At 37.5% G+C, this 21,454-nt stretch overlaps 1 protein-coding gene across 3 annotated transcripts in view; it reads left to right on the top strand.

Moving 5' to 3' along the window:
* si:dkey-233k19.3 (dynein heavy chain 11, axonemal) overlaps nt 1–21,454 on the top strand; it is a 57,380-nt gene that overhangs the window by 28,098 nt on the left and 7,828 nt on the right. For all 3 annotated transcript variants that reach the window (XM_015045316.1, XM_015045318.1, XM_015045317.1), the window contains exons 49-81: nt 767–1,006; nt 1,088–1,249; nt 1,346–1,539; nt 1,699–1,861; nt 2,284–2,407; nt 2,552–2,694; nt 3,159–3,320; nt 5,023–5,256; nt 5,367–5,513; nt 5,618–5,731; nt 5,822–5,965; nt 6,360–6,542; nt 6,645–6,746; nt 7,056–7,190; nt 9,432–9,605; nt 9,737–9,972; nt 10,059–10,181; nt 13,119–13,323; nt 13,429–13,593; nt 13,802–13,942; nt 14,887–15,057; nt 15,472–15,594; nt 15,689–15,882; nt 16,522–16,670; nt 16,753–16,880; nt 17,193–17,420; nt 17,504–17,695; nt 18,917–19,045; nt 19,710–19,952; nt 20,247–20,429; nt 20,514–20,629; nt 20,730–20,842; nt 21,207–21,347. In XM_015045316.1, coding sequence (XP_014900802.1) covers nt 767–1,006; nt 1,088–1,249; nt 1,346–1,539; nt 1,699–1,861; nt 2,284–2,407; nt 2,552–2,694; nt 3,159–3,320; nt 5,023–5,256; nt 5,367–5,513; nt 5,618–5,731; nt 5,822–5,965; nt 6,360–6,542; nt 6,645–6,746; nt 7,056–7,190; nt 9,432–9,605; nt 9,737–9,972; nt 10,059–10,181; nt 13,119–13,323; nt 13,429–13,593; nt 13,802–13,942; nt 14,887–15,057; nt 15,472–15,594; nt 15,689–15,882; nt 16,522–16,670; nt 16,753–16,880; nt 17,193–17,420; nt 17,504–17,695; nt 18,917–19,045; nt 19,710–19,952; nt 20,247–20,429; nt 20,514–20,629; nt 20,730–20,842; nt 21,207–21,347 — 5,401 coding nt within the window. The remainder of the gene's footprint in view (nt 1–766; nt 1,007–1,087; nt 1,250–1,345; nt 1,540–1,698; nt 1,862–2,283; nt 2,408–2,551; nt 2,695–3,158; nt 3,321–5,022; nt 5,257–5,366; nt 5,514–5,617; nt 5,732–5,821; nt 5,966–6,359; nt 6,543–6,644; nt 6,747–7,055; nt 7,191–9,431; nt 9,606–9,736; nt 9,973–10,058; nt 10,182–13,118; nt 13,324–13,428; nt 13,594–13,801; nt 13,943–14,886; nt 15,058–15,471; nt 15,595–15,688; nt 15,883–16,521; nt 16,671–16,752; nt 16,881–17,192; nt 17,421–17,503; nt 17,696–18,916; nt 19,046–19,709; nt 19,953–20,246; nt 20,430–20,513; nt 20,630–20,729; nt 20,843–21,206; nt 21,348–21,454) is intronic.

Genomic DNA, 21,454 nt, shown 5'->3' on the forward strand with positions numbered 1-21,454 from the left:
AAAACCAGCCCTTATTTTTACCTGAGGTTTTATTTTAAATTTTAGGCAAAAATTTTTTTTAAAATTCCAAAAAAAAAAAAAAAAAAAAAGACTGCTCTATACATAAAAAAAGGCTTTTGAGAGTTTGTGGATTCAGAAAGAATAGTGAGTCAATACAAAGATAAAATGTGTTTTTATCAGAAGTGTTATTGGGATTTCAATATTGATGCAATATTGCAATGACCAGAGTAGAACGTTTTTAAACTTATAAAATATGTGATTAGTGAAGTATAAACATAATTTTGGTTATACTTATTCTATGAGGTTGAGATAGCATGAAGACTTCTAGATCTTCTATATCTCATTTTAAAGCATACATTTAAACGCTACATGTTTAAATTAAGTTTAAATTGTGAACAAAAAAAAAACAACAAAAAAAACAAAAACAAAACGAAGACAAAAAGAAACTGAGAAAAGGGTAAAGGATATAAGTTCTCAGATCTGATGCTATTCCAGAATCAACTGTAACAATTTAATTTCAATTAATCAACAACCTTCACTTTTTAGATTGTTTTACATATGTTCTTACTGAACATATATGTACGTATGTGTATTTCATTTATCCTAGTAAAAATTCTTTTTTGAGTAAAACCACTTTTTTAACAGAGATCTGCTTAAGAAAGTAGTTTTCCTTTGGTAATTTGAGAATTTATTACAGTGATAATTTGACATGTATTATGTCCAGATAATGTCATGTTCATTTCTACTGTATTTTTGTTCCCAACAGAGACATTTCTCAGTGTTTGCAGTAAACTTCCCTTCGCCAGAGTCTCGGGCATCAATCTATGGTCAGATCTTGTGTGGGCATTTAAAACAAAGAGCTTTCAGTCAGTCAGTCCAGAAAACTGCTGCTGCTGTTGTTCGAGCTCTCATGACTCTTCATGACAAGATGGTTCAGAGTTTTGTTCCCACAGCAATCAAGTTCCACTACATATTTAACCTTCGAGACATGTCAAACGTCTTTCAGGTAGTGTGTACAGTAAGCTGAGACTATGCTCGACTTAAAAATTTTTGATAAGATATGGACATGATTATTCTTGTTGTTTAGGGTATCCTTTTAGCTGGTCCACAGACCGTAAGGGACAGCGCTGACCTGGTGGCATTATGGCTGCACGAGTCCTGCAGAGTGTATTCAGACAGACTGGTAGACATGAAAGACCTGCAGCTTTTCCAGAAGATCCAAATGGAGACTGCGCATGAATGCTTTGAGGTGCAATTCATATTAAGATAAATACGATAAACTTCAGTTCTTTACCTATAGATTGCAGTCTTTACAGGGAAAAACTACACCTATGTCCTTCTCCAGGGACTGGAAGATAAAAAAGTGAACAAACAGACCCAACTCTATTGCCACTTTGCCAACATGGACAGAGGTCATTCCTATGCCCCTTTCAATGACTGGTCTGTGCTTAGGACCATCCTCAGTGAGGCCTTGAAAAGCTACAATGAGCTCTATCCAACTATGAACCTTGTGCTGTTTGAAGATGCCATACAACATGTGTGAGCATCATTTGACTTATTATTATTATTACAGTATGTGTGATTAATATAATGAGCTTGATAAAACATGATTGGATGATAATAGAAATAATAAGTAATAGTAGGAATTAATAATAAATGTGGCATAACATGACTTAAAACAGATTATATTGTCACCAGCTGTCGCATCAGTCGTATCCTGGAGGCTCCGAGGAGCCATGGCCTACTGGTGGGAGTGGGGGGCAGCGGAAAGCAGAGTCTGACTCGCCTCGCTTCCTACATGTCTTCTGTGGAAGTCTTCCAAATCACACCGAGAAAGGGCTACAGCATCCAGGACCTCAACGTAATGTCAATTATACTTTAAATGCATTTTTTTTTTTGCCATGGTTTTCAGATGCAACTGATAATTAAACTACTTGAATAACAGTTTTATTAAAGTCCCTGCTCTATTTTCTTAATGCAACTTATTGATTTAACTCTTTTTGCTCAGCTTCAGGTTGTTAACGCGATTCATTGTTATTCAGCTTCTTCAGTGGAGCAAGAAATGTTGGTCAGATACAGTTAGGAGCCACTTTCAAGTGTTTTAATATTTCACTGATGCTTTACATGTTTCATTTTAAGCATTAATTACTTAAAAATGGAATCCATACTGTAGCTGATGGATTATTGAACAGCCTGAATTTTCCAGTGGATTTCACATTTGGTTGATAATCACAACCTTTCCTTGTGAAGTTTGGCTTTATTTCTTTTTTTTTTTTTTTTCAGACGGACCTTGCTGGGTTATTACTAAAGGCTGGAGTAAAGAATCATCGTGTGACTTTGCTGCTGACAGATGCACAGATACCTGATGACCGGTTTTTAGTCATTGTTAATAACATACTTTCATCAGGTCAGATTCAAAATCCGTGCCATTTGTGCAGTTTTAATAGCAGATATCTTTTGTCTTTCTAATTTTTCTTTCTAAAATAGGAACTTAATAATCATAATTGCCAGAACTCTTCAGTTTGTCATTATAGTTTTTTTTTCTATTTAGGTGAAAGTCCAAAGATCTTCTGTGAGGAAGAAATTGAACACATTGTGTCAAGTGTGAGAAGAGAGGTGCGCAGCCTCGGACTGCTGGATGACAAGGAGAACTGCTGGAGATTCTTTACACACCGAGTGCAACAACAACTCACGGTGAAGATATTCTGAATATAAATTATGGTGTCTTTAATAGTGCTTTATGTGTGATGTTTAAGAATTAAGAAAATCTGTAAGGATTTTTGCAAACATTTAAAAGGACACTGCAAATCAAAACAATGCATTAAAACATCTGCTTGCAAGGACTGTTTTTAGCCAGGAAAATTAATGGCAAAGCTCTTGCAAAATATATTTTGAGAGTCTGTGTAAAACAAATACAGAAAACTAGATAAATCAGATTTAAAAAGGATGAAATGGTTTTCAATAGGGCATCCACCAAAGCTTTTTCTTTTTTTTTTGTTTTTACACCAAAAACTTGCTTGTAGTCTTTGAGACTAGGGGCGTTATCCCACTTGTACAGACCTCATTTTGATTTCTGTACATACTGTAATTTACATTATGTATTTTATATAGGAACTTGGTAAAACACATTTTCAGATTTTTGGATTTTTGGCTTCCAGGTAGTACTGTGTATGTCTCCTGTTGGCAACGCCCTGCGTGTCAGGGCCCGTCGGTTCCCGGCTCTCATTAACTGTACAACCATCGACTGGTTTCATCCTTGGACAACTGAGGCTCTGCAGTCGGTGAGCTACAGGTTCGTCCATGAAATTGATGGAATTGAGGTAAGCCCGTTGATTGATTACATTAATCTAATATCACCATCTGTTCTTCATTTAGCCTGAATAGTTAAGTTAGGAATTAAATTATTTTAGAAAATATAATTTCCATTATGTAATATATTATAAAATATACATTTTAACATTTGTATGATGTGTGTCGTTTTTGTCATTTATTTGGATTTTATGCATTCGATGAGCCCAAAGTAAAATAAAATGATATGGTTTCTGTTTATTTTTCAAGCCAAAATCTAAAAACAAAAGGTGCATTGTATTTACATTGTATTTGTCCATCAATTAAAATCCCCCAAAATATTGCAAGTTCTGTGATGGTAGTCTAACAAAATGTGAAAAAGTGTCATCATTTTTGCAAGGCATTGGAGATAGACAATATGGTGTTTTGCCAAGGTTTATCATGCACTTTGACACTTAGGGAGGGTTTAGATTTCAATGAACATTTTCTAATTATTGCAGCACAGCTGAATTAAGTTTTCCATAGATCTTTCATCATTAGTCCTGCAGCAAGGTACTGACAAATTGCCGAACACATGCCCAGAGACTCACAGTAAGCGTAGGGATATCATTGTTTTCCATCATAGCACCGTAACGATCACAACCCATAGTCATTTATGTTAATGAGAGAAGACTGATTAAGCACATAACGACCCTCTAAGGTGGCGCAGCTGTCACAACCAGGAAGTCTCATTACGTAGGTGAACATGTGCCAGACGGTGAACTTTCTCTGTTTGTGTATACATCTGTGTGTGAATGGTCATATTCGGGAGTGATGATGATGTTTATAGCAGTTGTGGTGCTCAGACGTTGTTGCACTTTTAGTGCTAAAATACATTTTTAATTGTAAACACAACAGCATCAACTAAAACATAAAACTGTCCAATGGTTGTTATTTAGACACTGAGCTGAATCACTGAACTGATAACAAGGTTGCTTTAGCTAAAATCCAAAGGAGATGGGTGCTTAGAGGTTTGTGTTGATATGAATGAGATTGAGTTTATTTATAATGCTGCTACAAGCCAGTGCATGAAACATTGAAACTAAAGTCATAAATGATTGTTTATCTTGTTTAGGAGGCAGGAGTCTAAGAAATGTAGTAGTCATTTATTAAAAGTTAGAAATACATAATATTTGTTATACGAGGCCAATCAATGAGCTTGCTTCGCATCTTAAAGCAACCCACCATGCTTTATCAAAACGCATTATGTCAGATCTTAATTAATAATGATTTTCTCATCTCACAGATCTATGATCATTAACAATGGCTTTTTGTGAGTTATGGTTAGGTTTGATCTTCATATTCTCTGCTCATTTGTTTTAGCCTTAATTGATTGCTAACTGTGTGATTAATAGGGGACGTGCGTTGTGAATACATAGTTGAAATGTGGTACCACGGCTGTTTAGAAAGTTGGAGGGGAGCAGATATAATGTAAACAGTGTGCATGTTTTACAAGCAGCATGTCAGGGCTTTAAACACATTATTTTCACAGAGGTCTCAAAGCCCAATCATTCCTGCTGGCTGCACCTAAATTTCAGATTGAGTAAGTCAGGGCCAGCCAAGTAAGATGGCAGAACTTGTAGATGAATTCAAAGTTTATGAAGATAATATTTCAGTGCCCATCAGGTTGGGGGTGTTAAACCCCACTTAATCCAGCTCACCCCGTTCTCCCCTCAACCCCACTTATTTTTATAGCCTGCTGTCCAGGAATCCATCAGTCTTTTCATGGCCTACGTTCACAACAGTGTCAACCAGGCAAGTGAAAAATACCTGCGAAATGAGAAGAGGTACAATTACACCACCCCCAAGAGCTTTCTCCAGCAAATCACCTTGTACAGAAACCTTCTGGAGAAAAGCCGGGCTCAGCTTCAGCACAAAATGAACCGACTTGACAATGGCCTTCAGAAACTCCAAAGCACTGCTGCACAGGTCTGGTCTCTTCAACTTGTCCACTCATTGGCTCATTTTGGCATTTTAAAAAGCGATATTGCTTTTTTTTATTTTTTATTCTCATACATGTAATTTCTTTTTGGTTTTAGGTTGATAATCTGAAAGCAAAATTAGCATCGCAAGAGTCTCAGCTTACATTAAAAAATGACAATATTGGAGCCCTTTTAACAAAAATTGGGTTGCAAACAGAGAAAGCGAGCAAGAAGAGAGTGGCAGCAGATGTGGAAGCACAAAAGGTTGGAGAACCTCTCGTGTTGGTTTATACACTTTTTTGGCATGACATATGCTATTCACCATACATACAGGTTATCATTTAGTTGCAATGATTACTTTTGCACAGGTTGCTGTTATGCAGGCAGAAATTGCTGTCAAACGGAAGGATTGTGAAAATGACCTCACTAAAGCAGAGCCCTTGTTGACAGCTGCAGTGGAAGCTCTAAACACCCTCAATAAGGTTCCACTACATCCTCAATACAGTAGAATATATGTATTTATATAATTTTTTTTAACAGATTTTTGAATATCTGTCATTTGTTTTTTGTAGGTTAATCTTACTGAGCTCAAGGCCTTTCCAAACCCTCCAGCAGCAGTAACCAATGTTGCAGCCGCTGTCATGGTCTTGCTGGCCCCTCATGGCCGTGTACCTAAGGATCGGAGCTGGAAGGCGGCGCGGGCCTTCATGGGCAAGGTTATGCAGTGACAATTTCAATCGCATCATCCTGATTAATGTCAGTCTAATTCATGAAAGGTCCTTGACCCAGGTGCAGCCCAACAGCTCTCCAAAGCTCACATTGTAGCTCAATGGCTCTATTATTACGCTTACACACCCAGCAGTGGAACTAGTGTGTTCAACTGCTTCTCTGCATATGACTGCAGTTTATGCAAGTGTGTTTAAAAATTAATTATAGACACTCAAACATTACACACATGATAAGCTGGTGGACGCATAAATGAACAACATGATTTCACTGGCCTTTTTCCGATTAAAATGTGTTAATATTTTATAAACAAACAAGTGTCGTTTCTCCAATTTCTACATTAAACTTTGGAAACTGATTTAATTCTCCTTTTTTATCCATCAGGTGGATGATTTTCTACATGCACTGGTGTCATATGACAAAGAGCACATTCCTGAGTCCTGCCTGACTGTAGTGAAGCAACAGTATTTGAGAAAGCCAGACTTCCACCCTGATCTAGTTTGGACCAAATCTACAGCTGCAGCTGGACTTTGTGCTTGGACTATTAATATTGTCAGATACTATGAGGTTTGACATGGCCTTAGAATATTTTAAAATTATTATCAGTGGATTTTGTCTAAGTTGGAAGCATCATTCAGAATTTTTTATTATTATTTTTTTTCTGTTTAGATTTATTGTGAGGTTATCCCAAAACGCTCTGCATTATCACAAGCTAATGCAGAGCTGGAAATGGAAACAGCCAAACTGTTGGTACTTCAAAAAAAACTGGCGGTGAGTGTTTTTGGCATACTTAATTACAAGCACTTCTCATTGAATAGAAATATCATCAAAAACTTAATTAATTTTAGTAATAAAATCCATGTACCAACTGTATGACAAGCTCAGACTCACATATCAAGATGTTAAAACGTTGCAACAGTAAACCTTCATACCGTTAGACTACTTAGAGACTGCCCACCATTTCATGCTTCTTTATTTTTTGTGGCTGATCATCTCTTTATTTTTATTGAAATGCTGATTAGTACAAAAGTACTTGTAAGTAGTATCTCATGTGCAGGATTTGCTTCCCCCTCCCCCCAGGATCTTGATGCCAACCTCCAAAGCCTAACAGCTCAGTTTGAAAGAGCTACAACTGAGAAAATCAGTTGTCAGGAGGAGGTGACACGAACCACCCAGACCGTAGAGCTGGCCAACCAACTCGTCAAAGGCCTAATGGTAAACAATGTGACGCTTAGGAGTTTTATTTGTCATGCCACTGAACCTAAAACTGGCATCGGATTAACTGAGATTTGACTGGGGGACATGCTGGTAATCAAATTGCATTAGTAATCTGGACTGAAAGTTGTGATGTCCTGGCAGGAAACCTTGACAGTTGCATGAGCAGAACAGGCAGAGGAAGATCTCACAGCCTGGTCCAGCAGCATCCTGTGGTCATGTGAGGTAGTTAGAGTGGGCTGGTCCAGAGAAAACGCATGGTTGAACCAGGCAACTGGCTATTTGAGCATTTTCCAAAATGGAGAATGGGGGAGAAATTGCTAAAAGGCTAAACAAATAACACTTTTTTCTGAACATTGAACAGATTTTGTGTGGACAGAAAATGTATTCCACAGATTTGCTTTGATAAACTGTGAATAGGAAGTTGTAAGCTATGACTCTACACATTATACAAATCATATATAAAAATCTTTACTTTTCCTGTTCATGTTCTTTTTCTGAAAACCTCTGTGGTAATGTGAGATAACAGATGGTGATTTTAGTGGCCATTTTACAAATTCGACTTTCTTATTCCACAGAATAAATGTTGTTTGCATGGAACATCTTGGCTTTTAAGCATATCAAGATAAATGTTTTGTCTTTATTGCATTGACCTGGAAGCAATAGTGTTCAGACTAATAAATCAGACCGTCTATATTTAATCATTAACTTACCTCAAAGCCTCAACAGCTGTTGGAAATTAACAATGTCTCACCACAGACTGAGTGATATCACAGGCGATCCATAATACATTAGAGTAAAATTATAGTGATTTTTAACTGTCTGAGAATTTATTATGTGACATATCCTAGATCCACAGCCCCTTGTAAGAAAATGCCATGCTTGATTTATTGCTGCGGGCCATCACAGTCACAGTATTGAAGGTTTAAATAAATGCTGAATTGATGCAGAGAGAATCGCCACACAAAATTTGTAAGATATTATTCAGAGATTTGCAGTTTGATGCATTCAATTTTGGATGCATTCTGAAATCTTTTTAGTTTGAGCCACAGATAAAGTCAAGTGATCCTGTTTTTTCACTTAAAATTTTTATATACAAACATTGAAATAGTTTTAAAGTCATACTGTAGTCCACAGTTTTTGAAGTGAAACTAAAAGGTAATAAAATTTCTGTTGTTCTATTAGTCTGATATGAAAATATGCAAATATTGCATCAACACACCTATGAAAACTGCAAAACATAGTCGTTCTGTTAGATTGCGTTTGTATTTTGAAACACAGTGCTACAGTATTTAATAGAAATCATGAATAGCGAAGGAAGACTGGTGTGTGGCTCCAGAGCCGCAGGTGGCAGACCCCTGGAATCCAGTAGGGGCCAAGGCTTCATATAACACACCACCAATCAAATAGAAAGGAAAGTGACATAGCGGCTGATGAAAATCTACTTTAGTACATGTTAAACCTTCGTTTACATTGCACCAGGATTGTATTTGGACCAGAACTGATGATTACACTTGGAATGTAAATTGAGGGCAAAATGTGACCATTGATATTCGTGTATGAAAAACACACTCAGAACGGAAGTGGGTTGTGTTTCTACTGAGATTAACTACCAAAGAGGAAAGAAAAAAGACTTTGTAACAAGTCATTAACATAACATGCACATCACAGATTAAAATAATAGACACGTGGTGTGACATATCTGACGTAAATTTTCTGACAAAATAATTTTTCCATGCAAGCACCTTCCCAGAGCAAATGTGACAATGGCTTATAGGTTTACAAAATAACTTTTGCATAACCCTCTATGATGTTTTAGAGACCACAGTTGTTTTAGAACAGGAGTGTCCAGTTCTTTAAGGCTGATGTCCTGTAACTATTCGATGTGTCCCAAGTCCAACATACCTTAATAAATGACTGGATTATCTTCTCATAAAGTCCACTTTCACAGAATAATGATCTAATTAGCTGACTGGGGTGTTATGACATAAAGACACATCTAAAAGTTGCAGGACACAAGCTCTCGAGGACTGGAGTTTAACACCTGTTATAAAGCGTAGAAGTCCACTTACATGTTGGCCCTTCTCAGGCTAGTGTTTAGCTTCAGCCTAACTGATCTGGAGTTATATTAAAGGGAGACTTTAAGAAAGTTATCTACTACAGTTTAGATACTAGTTACTTATGACCTCCTAACAGAACCCCACTTCAAAAATTCAAAACTATCTCTTTTACCTCATACAGGAAGAAAAGGAACGCTGGTCCCAAGCGATTATCCAGTACAAGAAACAGCAAAAAACTCTCTGTGGTGACGTCCTCCTCGCCTCAGCTTTCATCTCGTATTTGGGTTATTTTACGAGCCAGTATCGTGTGGAGCTTTTCAAAAATTCTTGGGTACCTTTCCTTCAGTCACAAAAGGTAAAATCAGTTTCATACAATATGTATAATTCTACAGTTGTTTGTGAAGAAACATATTTGCTTTGTAAACAACTCCAGCAATGTGAAGTAGAGTCCACCAAAGTGACCTCAATCCCCTGATTTTGTTCCAGGTCTCTGTGCCCCTGACAGACGGCCTGGATCCGATCCTCATGCTTACAGATGATGCCACTGTGGCAGCCTGGCACAACCAGGGCTTGCCAAATGACAGAATGTCTACTGAAAATGCAGCCATCCTGACCACCAGTGAGCGTTGGCCACTCATCATTGATCCACAGCAGCAGGCCATCAAGTGGATCAGAAACCGACTGAAGCCAGAGCTCAGGATGGTGCGACTGGGACAGAAAGGGTAAAAAAAAAAAAAAAATCAGGAAAAAATGTACAGTATATAAAATACAGCATTCATGTCACATTTGATTTTCTATTGTGGTGCAGATATATAGAAGTTATTGAACAAGCTCTTGTCTGTGGAGAAACCGTCCTGATAGAGAATCTCCCAGAAAAGGTAGACCCAGTCCTGGAGAATCTTCTGGGAAAAAGAACAATTAAAAGAGGAAGGTTAGTGCTGAAACATTTCAGTCCTGGGAAACATTAGAGATAAAGAAAGTGAAATCAGTGCATTTAATAAGTCAATATACGAGAAAGTTGAAACAATAGCGCTAGAAAACATCAGTAAGACATGACTAAATGCATTATTATGGCTTCCCTTTAGATTATAAATGAATTTGCGGCTTGTGTTCTGAACCCCTGAGGTCAAGCTATTGATCGACCCCCTCAAGATGGGTGATAGATGTATATTTGTGTGTTTACATTCTTTTAGGTGTGATGAATATTGAATACATGAGCTTCAGGGTAAACGCTGAATTGAGGAACAACATGGTTATGTATGAGGTCTTATGTTTCTCACAAAAAGCTTCATTGTAACAAACTAGAATCGGTAGTCTTCGGTCATCTGGCATTTTGCTGAATTCTTTCAGTAATCTCCTTATGAATATGTTAGCACTCTAATGAGTCCTCATGAATAAATTTTATTCAGGTACAGATACAATTCATGAGTATTCTTATAAGGATATTGAAATTGAAATTCTGTACACTGATCAAAGTAATTTAGGATTAAGCATTTGCATACTAAAAATACAGCCAGCAGGGCCGGACAGCAAAGGGTGTTGTACAGCATTGACGTCAGCACTACTCACAACGCCTGCAGTTTTAAAGACTGGTGCTGGCTGCTCATACAAACCCTAAGTTATCACAACATAAGTCCCTCACTCCTTGAAATCTGTTCACCCCTTTAAAATTCTGCCAATCTGGGCCTGTCGCTACCTACCTTGACAAGTCCAATAGTTAGTGAAAAGGTTCCTTAATCCTGCCTTCAAGTGTTTGTGAAAGGAGTTTTAGATAGTTACAAAAAAAAAATTGGTTAGCTTGATTTCTTAACTCCGTAGACCAGTGTGCTCTTGAAAATAGGCCAGATTATAACAGTTACCCTTATAAACTGGAGCCACACGGCTCATAAGAAATTCGGCAGTTTAAAATTAAGGACAGTAGAACAAAAGTGGGTTGAGTTTATGATTTTGTATTACATTTATTATTACATGTTGTTTCACACCGTCCCAAAAGGGTTTTGTTCCAAAATGATTTGCAGAAAAACCACGTGAGTTCAAATCTGACTTCAGAAGCATCTCCTAATGCTGTGGTTTGTCTTCACAAATTTAAGTTAGGCTGAAATTGTTGCTGGAGACGTAAAACAGTTACCCCTTTTCCTGGAATACAATAAATTCAATCGTGTAGACAACCACAGCATGAATAGAAAATACCACGTAATGATGTTCTGCTTCTCTGAAATGCTCACACTCCATGCCTATGCATTAATATTGAGGTTTTTTTTGGTGGATATTCATTAAGCCTTTTTTTTTGGGGGGGGGGATGTCTTGTCCGTCCAGACATAACAATTTATCATACTAAATCTGATAATAAGTTTATTCCTTGTAGATGACCCACACACTTGTTTCTGTCGATGATTAATACAACCTGCTGGGTCAGCCATGATGGATCTGGTAGTGCTCCACAGCTGAAGTTCATTAATAATTGGAATGTTGTAGAGTGTGAAGTAATGAATACTAATTATTCCTTTCATGGCTGACGGAAGACTACAAGCCAATCCATCAGCAAGGACTTTAATTTGGTGGAGTAATGGTTCTATCAATAGTACATTAATTCTGGCTTGTGAAGATATAGAGTTGAACCATACCTACACCATGAGGATCTTTTGCCATAAAAATTGGGGCCTTGCCTGACATCCAAGGGGCAATTAGAGATAAATGAAAAGCCACCAGGTTCGTCAAGCAACCGCTAATTTAATTGAAACACAAGAGTAGATAAGTATTGGCTGGTGCTGTTATCATATCTTGTATTTGTGCAAGGATATTTGCACATAACGCAAACAAAACTGTTATCATTTCGGACTGGCAGGCCATGAAAGCATAAGGCTAAAATTGGCTTAGTTTAGAGGGCCATCAATGTTACGAGTTTGAAGCAATTTGCTTTTGTGTAATTATTATTTAATGTAGTTTATTTTTGTCAGTTGGATCAGTTTATAAGACAAGATTAAATGATGTACATTATTGGGTTAACAAGAATAAGATAAAATGAGATTTAAGCTGTATTGTTGGAAAACATACAAATTCCTCCAACCTAAGGAGACCTTGAAACCAACTAAAGTGTTGAAAATACTGTATAGCTTGCTTTGGTTGATCTGTTTGTTTACATGTTCTTGTGGTCTGGGGTGGGGCTAAGCCATAAATAATTTAATATCATGTAGTAGAATCAACATGTATTGTTTCAGTCTTCAAAATGTCACAGTAATGATGTGTTTTGGGATTTCTCAAAAGGACATTCAGAGTGTATTTTCATGTTATTTTGACTGAAATTAGGCCAACATCACTGTATGTTTTACATCACTTATTAAAGCAGTTATTTTTGCCTTTGAGATGTTAATTTTAGTTTCTGCTTTTTTTTATTAGTCTTTTATTGCATGGCTGGTTATGTATTTTTAAAGTATTTTTACCAGAGGGACCAAAATGCTGTCATTCTGTGGTATTGTAGCATCAGGAGACTTGTAAAACAAAATATTGTTCCAGCCCTAAATGGCTATTCAATTAAGTTTAAATAGCAAACGTGATCTTTACGCATATAACCCTCCCACGGTCTTTGCGCGACAGTCAGGAAAAAAGTTTACTTTATTGTTTAAGCACTTGGAATATCAAATCTTTTTCAGCTGTATATTTAACATATTTTATTTACAAGTAATCCAATAAATTGATACTAGAAATTAGTATAAATTTCTAGTTTTAAGATGCACTCTTTGTACTGTGGTTGAATTTTTCAAAATATATCGTCTGTTTTATTCTATTCAGTTTGTACATTTAATTTGCTAAGGACAAAATCACAAACATCTAGACAATTATTTTCCTTTTTCCTTTTTTTGTTATTTAGGTGTATTCTTATTGGGGATAAGGAATGTGAGTACAACAAGAACTTTCAACTCATTCTGCACACCAAGCTGGCCAATCCACACTTCCCTCCTGAGCTCCAGGCCGAGACCACCCTCATTAACTTCACGGTGACGCCTCAGGGCCTGGGGGACCAGCTACTGGGACAGGTAGTCTCCAGTGAGAGACCTGACCTGGAAAGTCAAAAGGTAAACCTGGTTAGATGTTGGTGATTTGAAGCATTTTTTCTTATGTCTTCATGAAAGTTTTTAGTTTATAAAAACACCTTTGAAATTGAATTTTTATCTACCAAGATGGAGCTCACCATGCACCAAAACCACTTCAAAATTGAGCTCAAGAAGTTTGAAGATGACCTACTGAGTCATTTGTCTGCAGCCGATGGGAGTTTTCTGAGCGACAATTCTCTGGTAGAGCAACTTGAAAACACAAAGCGGATGGCAACTCACATTCAATCCAAGGTAAAGTTATTACACAAAAAATGGTTCTGGTGGCATTTTTTCTTTTTTCTTTTGGTTGCTTAGGTAATATTAAATGTCATACTACAGCAAGTGGCTCATTTTATTGCATTAGCTGTAAATGATGTGTAGTTAGGCATATGTGTAATGGGAGGGTTTTGGAGCATGACTGAGAGCCTAATAGCTCATTTTGTGCAATTGGAACACACAGGTGGTGGAGGCCAGAGAGAACGAGACAAAGATCAACGAGGCTCGAGAACTATACCGCCCAGCAGCTGAGAGAGCGGCACTCCTCTTTTTTATCATCAATGACCTCAGCAAGATTAACCCCATGTACCAGTTTTCTCTCAAGGTGAAGCTTTCACCCCCGGAGTGCTCTCAGAGGAACAATGTTTACAATACACTCCTTTTTTTTTTCTTTACCAATTTTCTGTTTTTCTTTATGTTGCCTTTTCTCTTTTAGTCTTGAATTTTCATCATAAAAACATTTTTACTTTGCCTGAACTGCACCTTGCAAAAGTATTTATGTCAACTTGAAATTGTTCATATTATGTCACATTACACCCAAACTGATATTCATGTATTTCAAAAAAATATTATGCGATAGACTGACACACACACTTTTTATTCATTCCACTTGAATCAATATATTTTCAATCCACATTTTACTGCAACTACAGCTGCAAAAATATAAATTCAGTACTTAAAATCTTTTTTTTTTTTTTTTTTTTTGCCATTTTACATTTATGAGCTACTATCTGTTGGTCTTTTGTAGTTTACCACAAACCAGGTAGGGGACACATTTGAAATATGAAAACCTGTCTAATCTAAATCAAATTCAAAAGTTGTGGAAAACTTAATAATAAGGTGTACTTATACTTTCCACCCAATTTTACTGAACTTGAGCGATTTTGCCAAGAAAATTTGGCAGGAATTCAGTCTTTAGCTGTGCAAACATAGTAGAGACAAACCACCTCCAAACACTGTTAGCTGCAGTAGCAGCAAAACAGGTGTTACACAAAACATTGAATCATTTGAGGTAGACAGAAATACACATCACACTTTAAAGACTAGTATTCACAATAAAAAAAATAAAAAAAATTGAAAACCAGTTTCTTTCTTTCAGTTTCTTGTTCCTTTGTTGCTTCTTTGGTGCTTTGTATTGGATTATCACAAAAAATCTTAATGAAATTGGTGAAGTTTGCGGTGTAATGGACAACCTGAAAAAGTTCAAGTATTTAATTATGCGAGTGACCGTAGCTAATGATAATTTTGTTTTCTGTGGTTTTATTCCAGGGCTTTAACCTGGTGTTTAACAAAGCAATGGAGCATGCACAATGGGATAAGGATGTGAGGACCAGGGTGCGCACCCTCACTGAGGCCATCACCCATTCTGTATTCCTGTATACCAGCCAGGGCCTGTTTGAGAGAGACAAGTTAACCTTCTTGTCACACACTGCCTTCCAGGTGAGGGACCCAGGTCCGCCCTCAAAGGTGGGGCCTGCTGTCATTCTCATCAATCAAAGTACTTTTCTGCCCCCACATTAACTTCAATTAAAAGCAGTCAGCAATACCATACGTGGCTATTGATTATCTCTCACACTTTGCTCTGTGGCTGCTGCTCAGAGAGTTGGTTCTGACAGGGGGTTGGATCTTATAACATAATGCAATTATCTGTCTCTGCAGCAACTGTTTTCTTCATAGGAATTGTCCAACTTTGAAGGCTGTCCTTCACTTGGCTTTTTCATGTTTACTGACACTTAATTCAGCTTGTAAAGTTAAGAACGTTTGGGAATTTCTTTAATGTTTGTTAATTACTAAAAACATATCAGAATCACTTATATTGTAAGTCTGACTATTAGAACTGGTTCTCCCCTTTAGATTCTCCTCTCTCAGGGTTTGATTGATCCCCAGGAATTTGAGTTCCTGCTTCATTTCCCAGTGCAAACTACTAACTTCAGTGCTGTGTCGTTCCTCTCTCCACAAAGCTGGGGGGCCATTAAGGTACGGTACAATAATTGCGTTTTGTGAGTCACATTTTACTAGATGCTGTGCTGCACTGCAGAGTGAGGTGGATTTGTCATGTACTTTGATATAGACAATCTCTGCAATGGAGGAATTCGGTGGACTCGACAAAGATGTGGAAAACTCGGCAAACCGCTGGAAGAAGATTGTTGAATCCAGCTGTCCTGAGAATGAAAAGCTCCCGCTGGACTGGAAGAATAAGAGCCCCCTTCAGAAGCTCATCATCCTGAGAGCACTCAGACCTGACAGGCTAACCTATGCAGTGAAGTAAATAACTAACCAAAGTTAAACAACCTTACATGGAAAAACATTGATACTGCTGAGATGTTTATTTATGTTACAAGTGAAAATTTCAGTGAATTTAAATTTAGTTTTATGTGACAGACCAAAAATTGTGTGATGTAACAAAAATTATACAACAGTTCCAAATGTTTAAAAATCTTAAAAGTGTGGCATGCATGTGCCTTTTTACTCTTTACTCTGATAAACTGCAGTCATTCCAGTTCCCTTCAAAAGTTCCTTAATTACTTTACAGTTCACTTGTTTGTGACTCATTCTGAGCATAAAAACATCCCACCAGGGTAACAACTCTCAATGCACAGCCAAAGATACAATGTAATGATTTTAATCAAAGCAAGTTAAGTGTTAAAATGTCCTAATTAATATTAAGACCTAAATCAAATGGACAATATGTTCACTCTCCCATAAGAGTTTCAGTTGTTTTTCAAAGAGTTGACAACTCTCTTAGTCTATAAAAGTGTAAAAAATAAGCTTTTACTGAACAGACATTCTCAAACACTTGAACACTGAAAAGGCTTAAGGGGTATGAATAGTTTTGCAAAGCAATGCGGACATGTATTTTCAATATCTGTGTATTGGTATCCATCTCTTAATGTTTTCTCATAGGAAATTTGTGGGAGAAAGCATGGGAAATAAATATGCAGAGAGCACAAGGCTGGAATTTGAAAAATTATTTGAGGATAGCACTCCTTCAACCTCCATGTTCTTCATTCTCTCACCTGGAATGGATCCACTAAGAGATGTTGAGAAACTAGGTACCACACTTCTTATTTGTTACTTGCATATCCGTTTTAATTTAGACATACACTGTATAATATATATTTGTTTAAAATGCAGGTTTAAAGTTGGGATTTTCCATTGACCGGGGAACTTTACACAATGTGTCTCTGGGAAAGGGGCAGGAGGAGGTAGCAGAGAGGGTTCTCAGGAACGCCTCCAAACAGGGACATTGGGTCATTTTGCAGGTACAAGTTCCTTTTACTCTTTGCACCAGAAGCTGTAGCAACACAAGACTGCACTCTAAGCCTCCTTGTGCCACTAATGATATCATCTCATCCCCGGAACAAGGGAAATAAACTCAATTTGGTTCAATAAAATCCCTAATTGGCTAGATCAGCTCCACAAATGGCTACTTTAGAGAGAAGCTGTGAACTAAGAGAACTGGTTAGGGCTTTTAAACAAGTCTAGAGCGCAGAAAATCTTTTTCTAACTAATTTGACCTAACAAAATTTAAAATTTAGCAATAAAACCTCTTAATATTTTTCTCTTTTGTTCAGAATGTACACCTCATGGTCCGCTGGCTGCCTTCGCTAGATGCTCTCCTGGAGACAGCGGCAGTGGATGGACATCCCAGCTACCGGGTCTTCATCACCGCAGAGCCAGCACAGAACCCCAACCACCATGTGATCCCCAGAGGCATGCTGGAGAACGCCATCAAAATCACAAACGAACCCCCGTCTGGCTTGAATCCCAGTTTACACACTGCCCTCAACAACTTCAACCAGGTGTGCTGAAAATAGTTTTACAGTCAGGTGTGTTTTGACATGCATTCCCTGACATCTATTTTTCTGACTGTTTTTTTTCTCAGGATACTTTGGATATGTGCTCTAGAGAGCAAGAGTTCAACTCCATGTTGTTCTCCCTCTGTTTCTTCCACGCCTGCATAACAGAGCGCAGAAAATTTGGCTCTCAAGGGTGGAACCACAACTACCCCTTCAGCACAGGAGACCTCACCATCTCTGCCCATATTTTATATAACTACCTGGAGGGCAACTCAAAGGTATTTATTATTCTCTAATAAAATAGGTTTTTCCATTTCTTTTTTTTTTTTTTTTTTTAAATAAAACTTTTAATGTGTTTTTACAACTACCTAAATGATCAAATTTAGAGGGATAATGGTATTATTATCGACAATAATGTCAGACAAGGATGCTGAATTACTCTGAAGCATCTCCAATTATTTCTTTAAAGTCTTTTGTTGCGGTGGTATTTGTAAAAAAAAAAAAGAAAAATGCTCATTACTGTCTTTTTTTCAAACCCACAACCTATAATTTAGCTTTATTTCACAAAGACAAAAAATCCATTCTTTCAGATTTGCGCCCCTCACAACTCCTAATGCATTTCTCTTAGAACTCCCATTACTCCGGTCATAACCAATTACATCTCCGAGGTATTCTGCCCTCCAAAAACGAATGTCCTTCATTACGTTAACCAAACACTAACCTGTATGTGCGTATACAGAGGATTCATTAAGAGGGCAATGAAGCGTTATCCTAAATGTAATTACACGCAGCCAATGTGACAGTTCACAACGCTACATAAGTGATCACTGCAATTAGAGCTGATGAAGGAAGCAATTTGCAAAACAATACAGGTACAAATGATACTGAACCTACAGCTTTTGTAATTTGTTATGAATTGCATGTTCTGTTCTTCCTCCTTCACGCTCAGGGATCATAATCTCCCACTGAGGCAGAGACTACGCTGTCATACAGCGCATCAGTTTGTGTAAAGAAACATCTTTTTGTTGTGTTTCTCCATGTGCGCTGAAGGTGCCTAGTTAGGATGTTATAGGGTAGTTGACCCTTCAAATGTTAATGGAATACCTAAAAACATATATATATCGAGTCATGGTAAAAAGCAAGTACTATTACAAGGTTTTAATGTATAAATGATTTGGGGTAAGACGGGTTCTAAGTTTATTTGAATCTCCCCTAAGTGAAGTCAAAGCGTAGAAAAACCGCACACAGATTCCACCATGTCATTATATGCTAAACAAAGAGCAAGCCAAAAAAGAAAAAGCGTGGTTCATTGCTGTGTTCAAAATAAGTAGACCCAAAAGCCATGCACCGTAAAGAGCGTATACCATTTCTGTATAAATGCCTTTGGAGTAAGTTCAAAGTATTTCAGTTCTCAGAATATTTAAGTTGTTTTTCTTTATTTCTTTGAGGACCTTCTGATGTCCTTTTTCTTCATGTTCCTTTTGATGTCTCTGATAAAGTCCATGCAGGTGCCTTGGGAGGACTTGCGCTATCTGTTCGGAGAGATCATGTATGGAGGGCACATCACTGATGTCTGGGACAGAAGACTCTGCAAGACATATCTGCAAGAATTCATAAATCCTAATATGGTAAGTTAGCCTTGGAGTTGACCTGAGACGATAACTCTTTCAAGTAAATAAAGGGTTGTTGTATGGATTCTATTCACCTACTTACCTACCTCTAAAAGTCAGATATCTCATGTTTTAAAACCCTGGATCTAACAGGAGTTTCCTTTTTTTTTTTGGGTTGTGGTGTTTTTTTTTTTTTTTTTTTGTACTGTAGCCGTAGGTGTTCCAGTTTACACAAAACTGTTTGTTTTTAATTTCACATTTTGTGTCACTTTAAACTGTGAAATGTGCAAATATTTCAACTTATTCGTTTTAATTTCTTTCTTTTTTTTTTTACCTTTTGTGATGTTGATTTCAGCAGTGCCAATGTATAAAAAGTTGAAATGTATTTCTATTGATCAAGTAAAGAGTGCCCTCTTGAGATGAAAAACGGAACTGCATGTAGAGTCTCGGTTGTAATATACCTGTAGTCACATTGCATGCTTCAAGTTGGCAGTTGTAATCTAAACTTACTAACTCGGTAGTCCTTATTCATTATTTCTCCACAGAATGATAACTTTTTCCAAAACAAAGCAGGTTTTTAGATTTTTCCAGTCCAGTTTGTAAATCCACTCTACATTAAGTTCTAAAAACACAACTTGAGTCTGAACTCTTCTGTTTTCTTCTTTTTTTGTCAAATTCATAGTTTGAAGCAGAGCTCTTCCTGTGTCCAGGATTTCTGGCTCCTCCTTTTTTAGACTACGCAGGCTACCATGTTTATGTCGATGAAAACCTCCCCCCAGAGAACCCCGTGTTGTATGGCCTCCATCCGAATGCCGAGCTGGAGTGCCTTACTGCCACCACAGAAAACATGTTCAGATCTCTGTGGGAACTGCAGCACCAAGACTCATTCAGTAGAGACGAAGCCGCTGAGAGTACAGACGAGAAGGTGAGGATGCGCAAAACTTACTCTGACAGAAAACTGTAGAGATTGGATAGATGCAAACGTCCTCTGCACGTTTTCACATTTTGGTCATGATACAACCACGTACATTTAGGGAATTTCTATTGATGATAGGCTAAAATAGAATGGTGCATAATAGTGAAGTGGGAGCATACTTTTTGATTATTTTATCATTTCAGTTTCACGGCCACATCTTGGTCGGTGAAATGTTCAAGAGGTATAAATAGGGTGGCAAGGCACTGTGTAATGTGTGCCTTCTGATTTGGTTTCATTTTACAGATGATGGCCATAATCGAAGACATCCTGGAGAAGCTTCCTGAGGAATATAATGTTTCAGAGATGATGGGAAAGACAACAGAGCGAAGCCCCTATATCTTAGTGTGCTTCCAGGAGTGTGAACGCATGAATCTTCTGGTAGCAGAAATAAAGAAGTCCCTCAGTGAGCTGGATGCTGGCCTGAAGGTACAGCTTACTGCCCACTAGCATTTCAGTTTATATATAAATTGTATATTTGTGTTTTAGCAAAGGGTTTTCCCTTTTCCACAGGGAGAACTCACCATCTCCTCCAGTATGGAGAGACTACAGTCTGCGTTGTTCAATGATTTCATTCCAGATTCTTGGACTAGACTGGCTTATCCCTCAACTAAAACACTTGCACATTGGTATATTTTTATCCCCATCTTTTAAACTACAATGTTTCATCACATAATGACACTGCTGGTTACACGATTTTACTACAAAACAATTTGTTACTTTTTATAGGTTGAATGACCTAATGAGCAGCTGTCATGAATTGGACAGTTGGACTCAAGACTTTGTTTTGCCTGCAGTTGTTTGGCTGTCAGGACTCTTCAACCCACAATCATTCCTTACTGGTGAGTTTTAACTCATAACATATTTACCTTGTAGCTGCTGAAGGACCTGAACCGAAGGAGATTCAAAAACTAAGCTAAACCATGTTGAAGGAAAACGGTACATATATACTGAATAAAAGAAAGTGGATGTGTGAGTTGTAGTTGAGGAGTTAAAAGTGAAATACATACTACCTTAGAGTAGAAGTTTGAACTATTTGAATTTAGGGTTCATGAAACCTAAACAATGATTTTAATAGTTTGAATGTTTATTTTTCTAACTGAAAGTGGAGGGGAGTAGTAGTAATAGCAGGCGGTTAGAGGTCAAAGACCTAGTAAATGTTTTATAAAATTCACACAAATAACACGTGGAGGTGTGCTTTGTCAGCTGTACTGCAGAGTATTGCGCGCAAGAATCAGTGGCCCCTGGACAAAATGACTCTAACTGTTGACGTAACAAAGAAGATGAAAGAGGACTTTGGACATCCTCCAAGAGAGGGAGCGTACATCCACGGACTCTTTATGGAAGGTCAGAATCAATAAGCCGGAAATATCCACTGTCTTCAGTTACGTTTTCATTATACTTTACTAGACCTACAGTATGTGGGGATGAGCAGGAACATGTCTATGTCTGTC

This window comes from Poecilia latipinna, unplaced genomic scaffold (genome assembly GCF_001443285.1).
Source record: "Poecilia latipinna isolate Pla-1442-1.1 unplaced genomic scaffold, P_latipinna-1.0 Scaffold719, whole genome shotgun sequence".
NCBI lineage: Eukaryota > Metazoa > Chordata > Actinopteri > Cyprinodontiformes > Poeciliidae > Poecilia > Poecilia latipinna.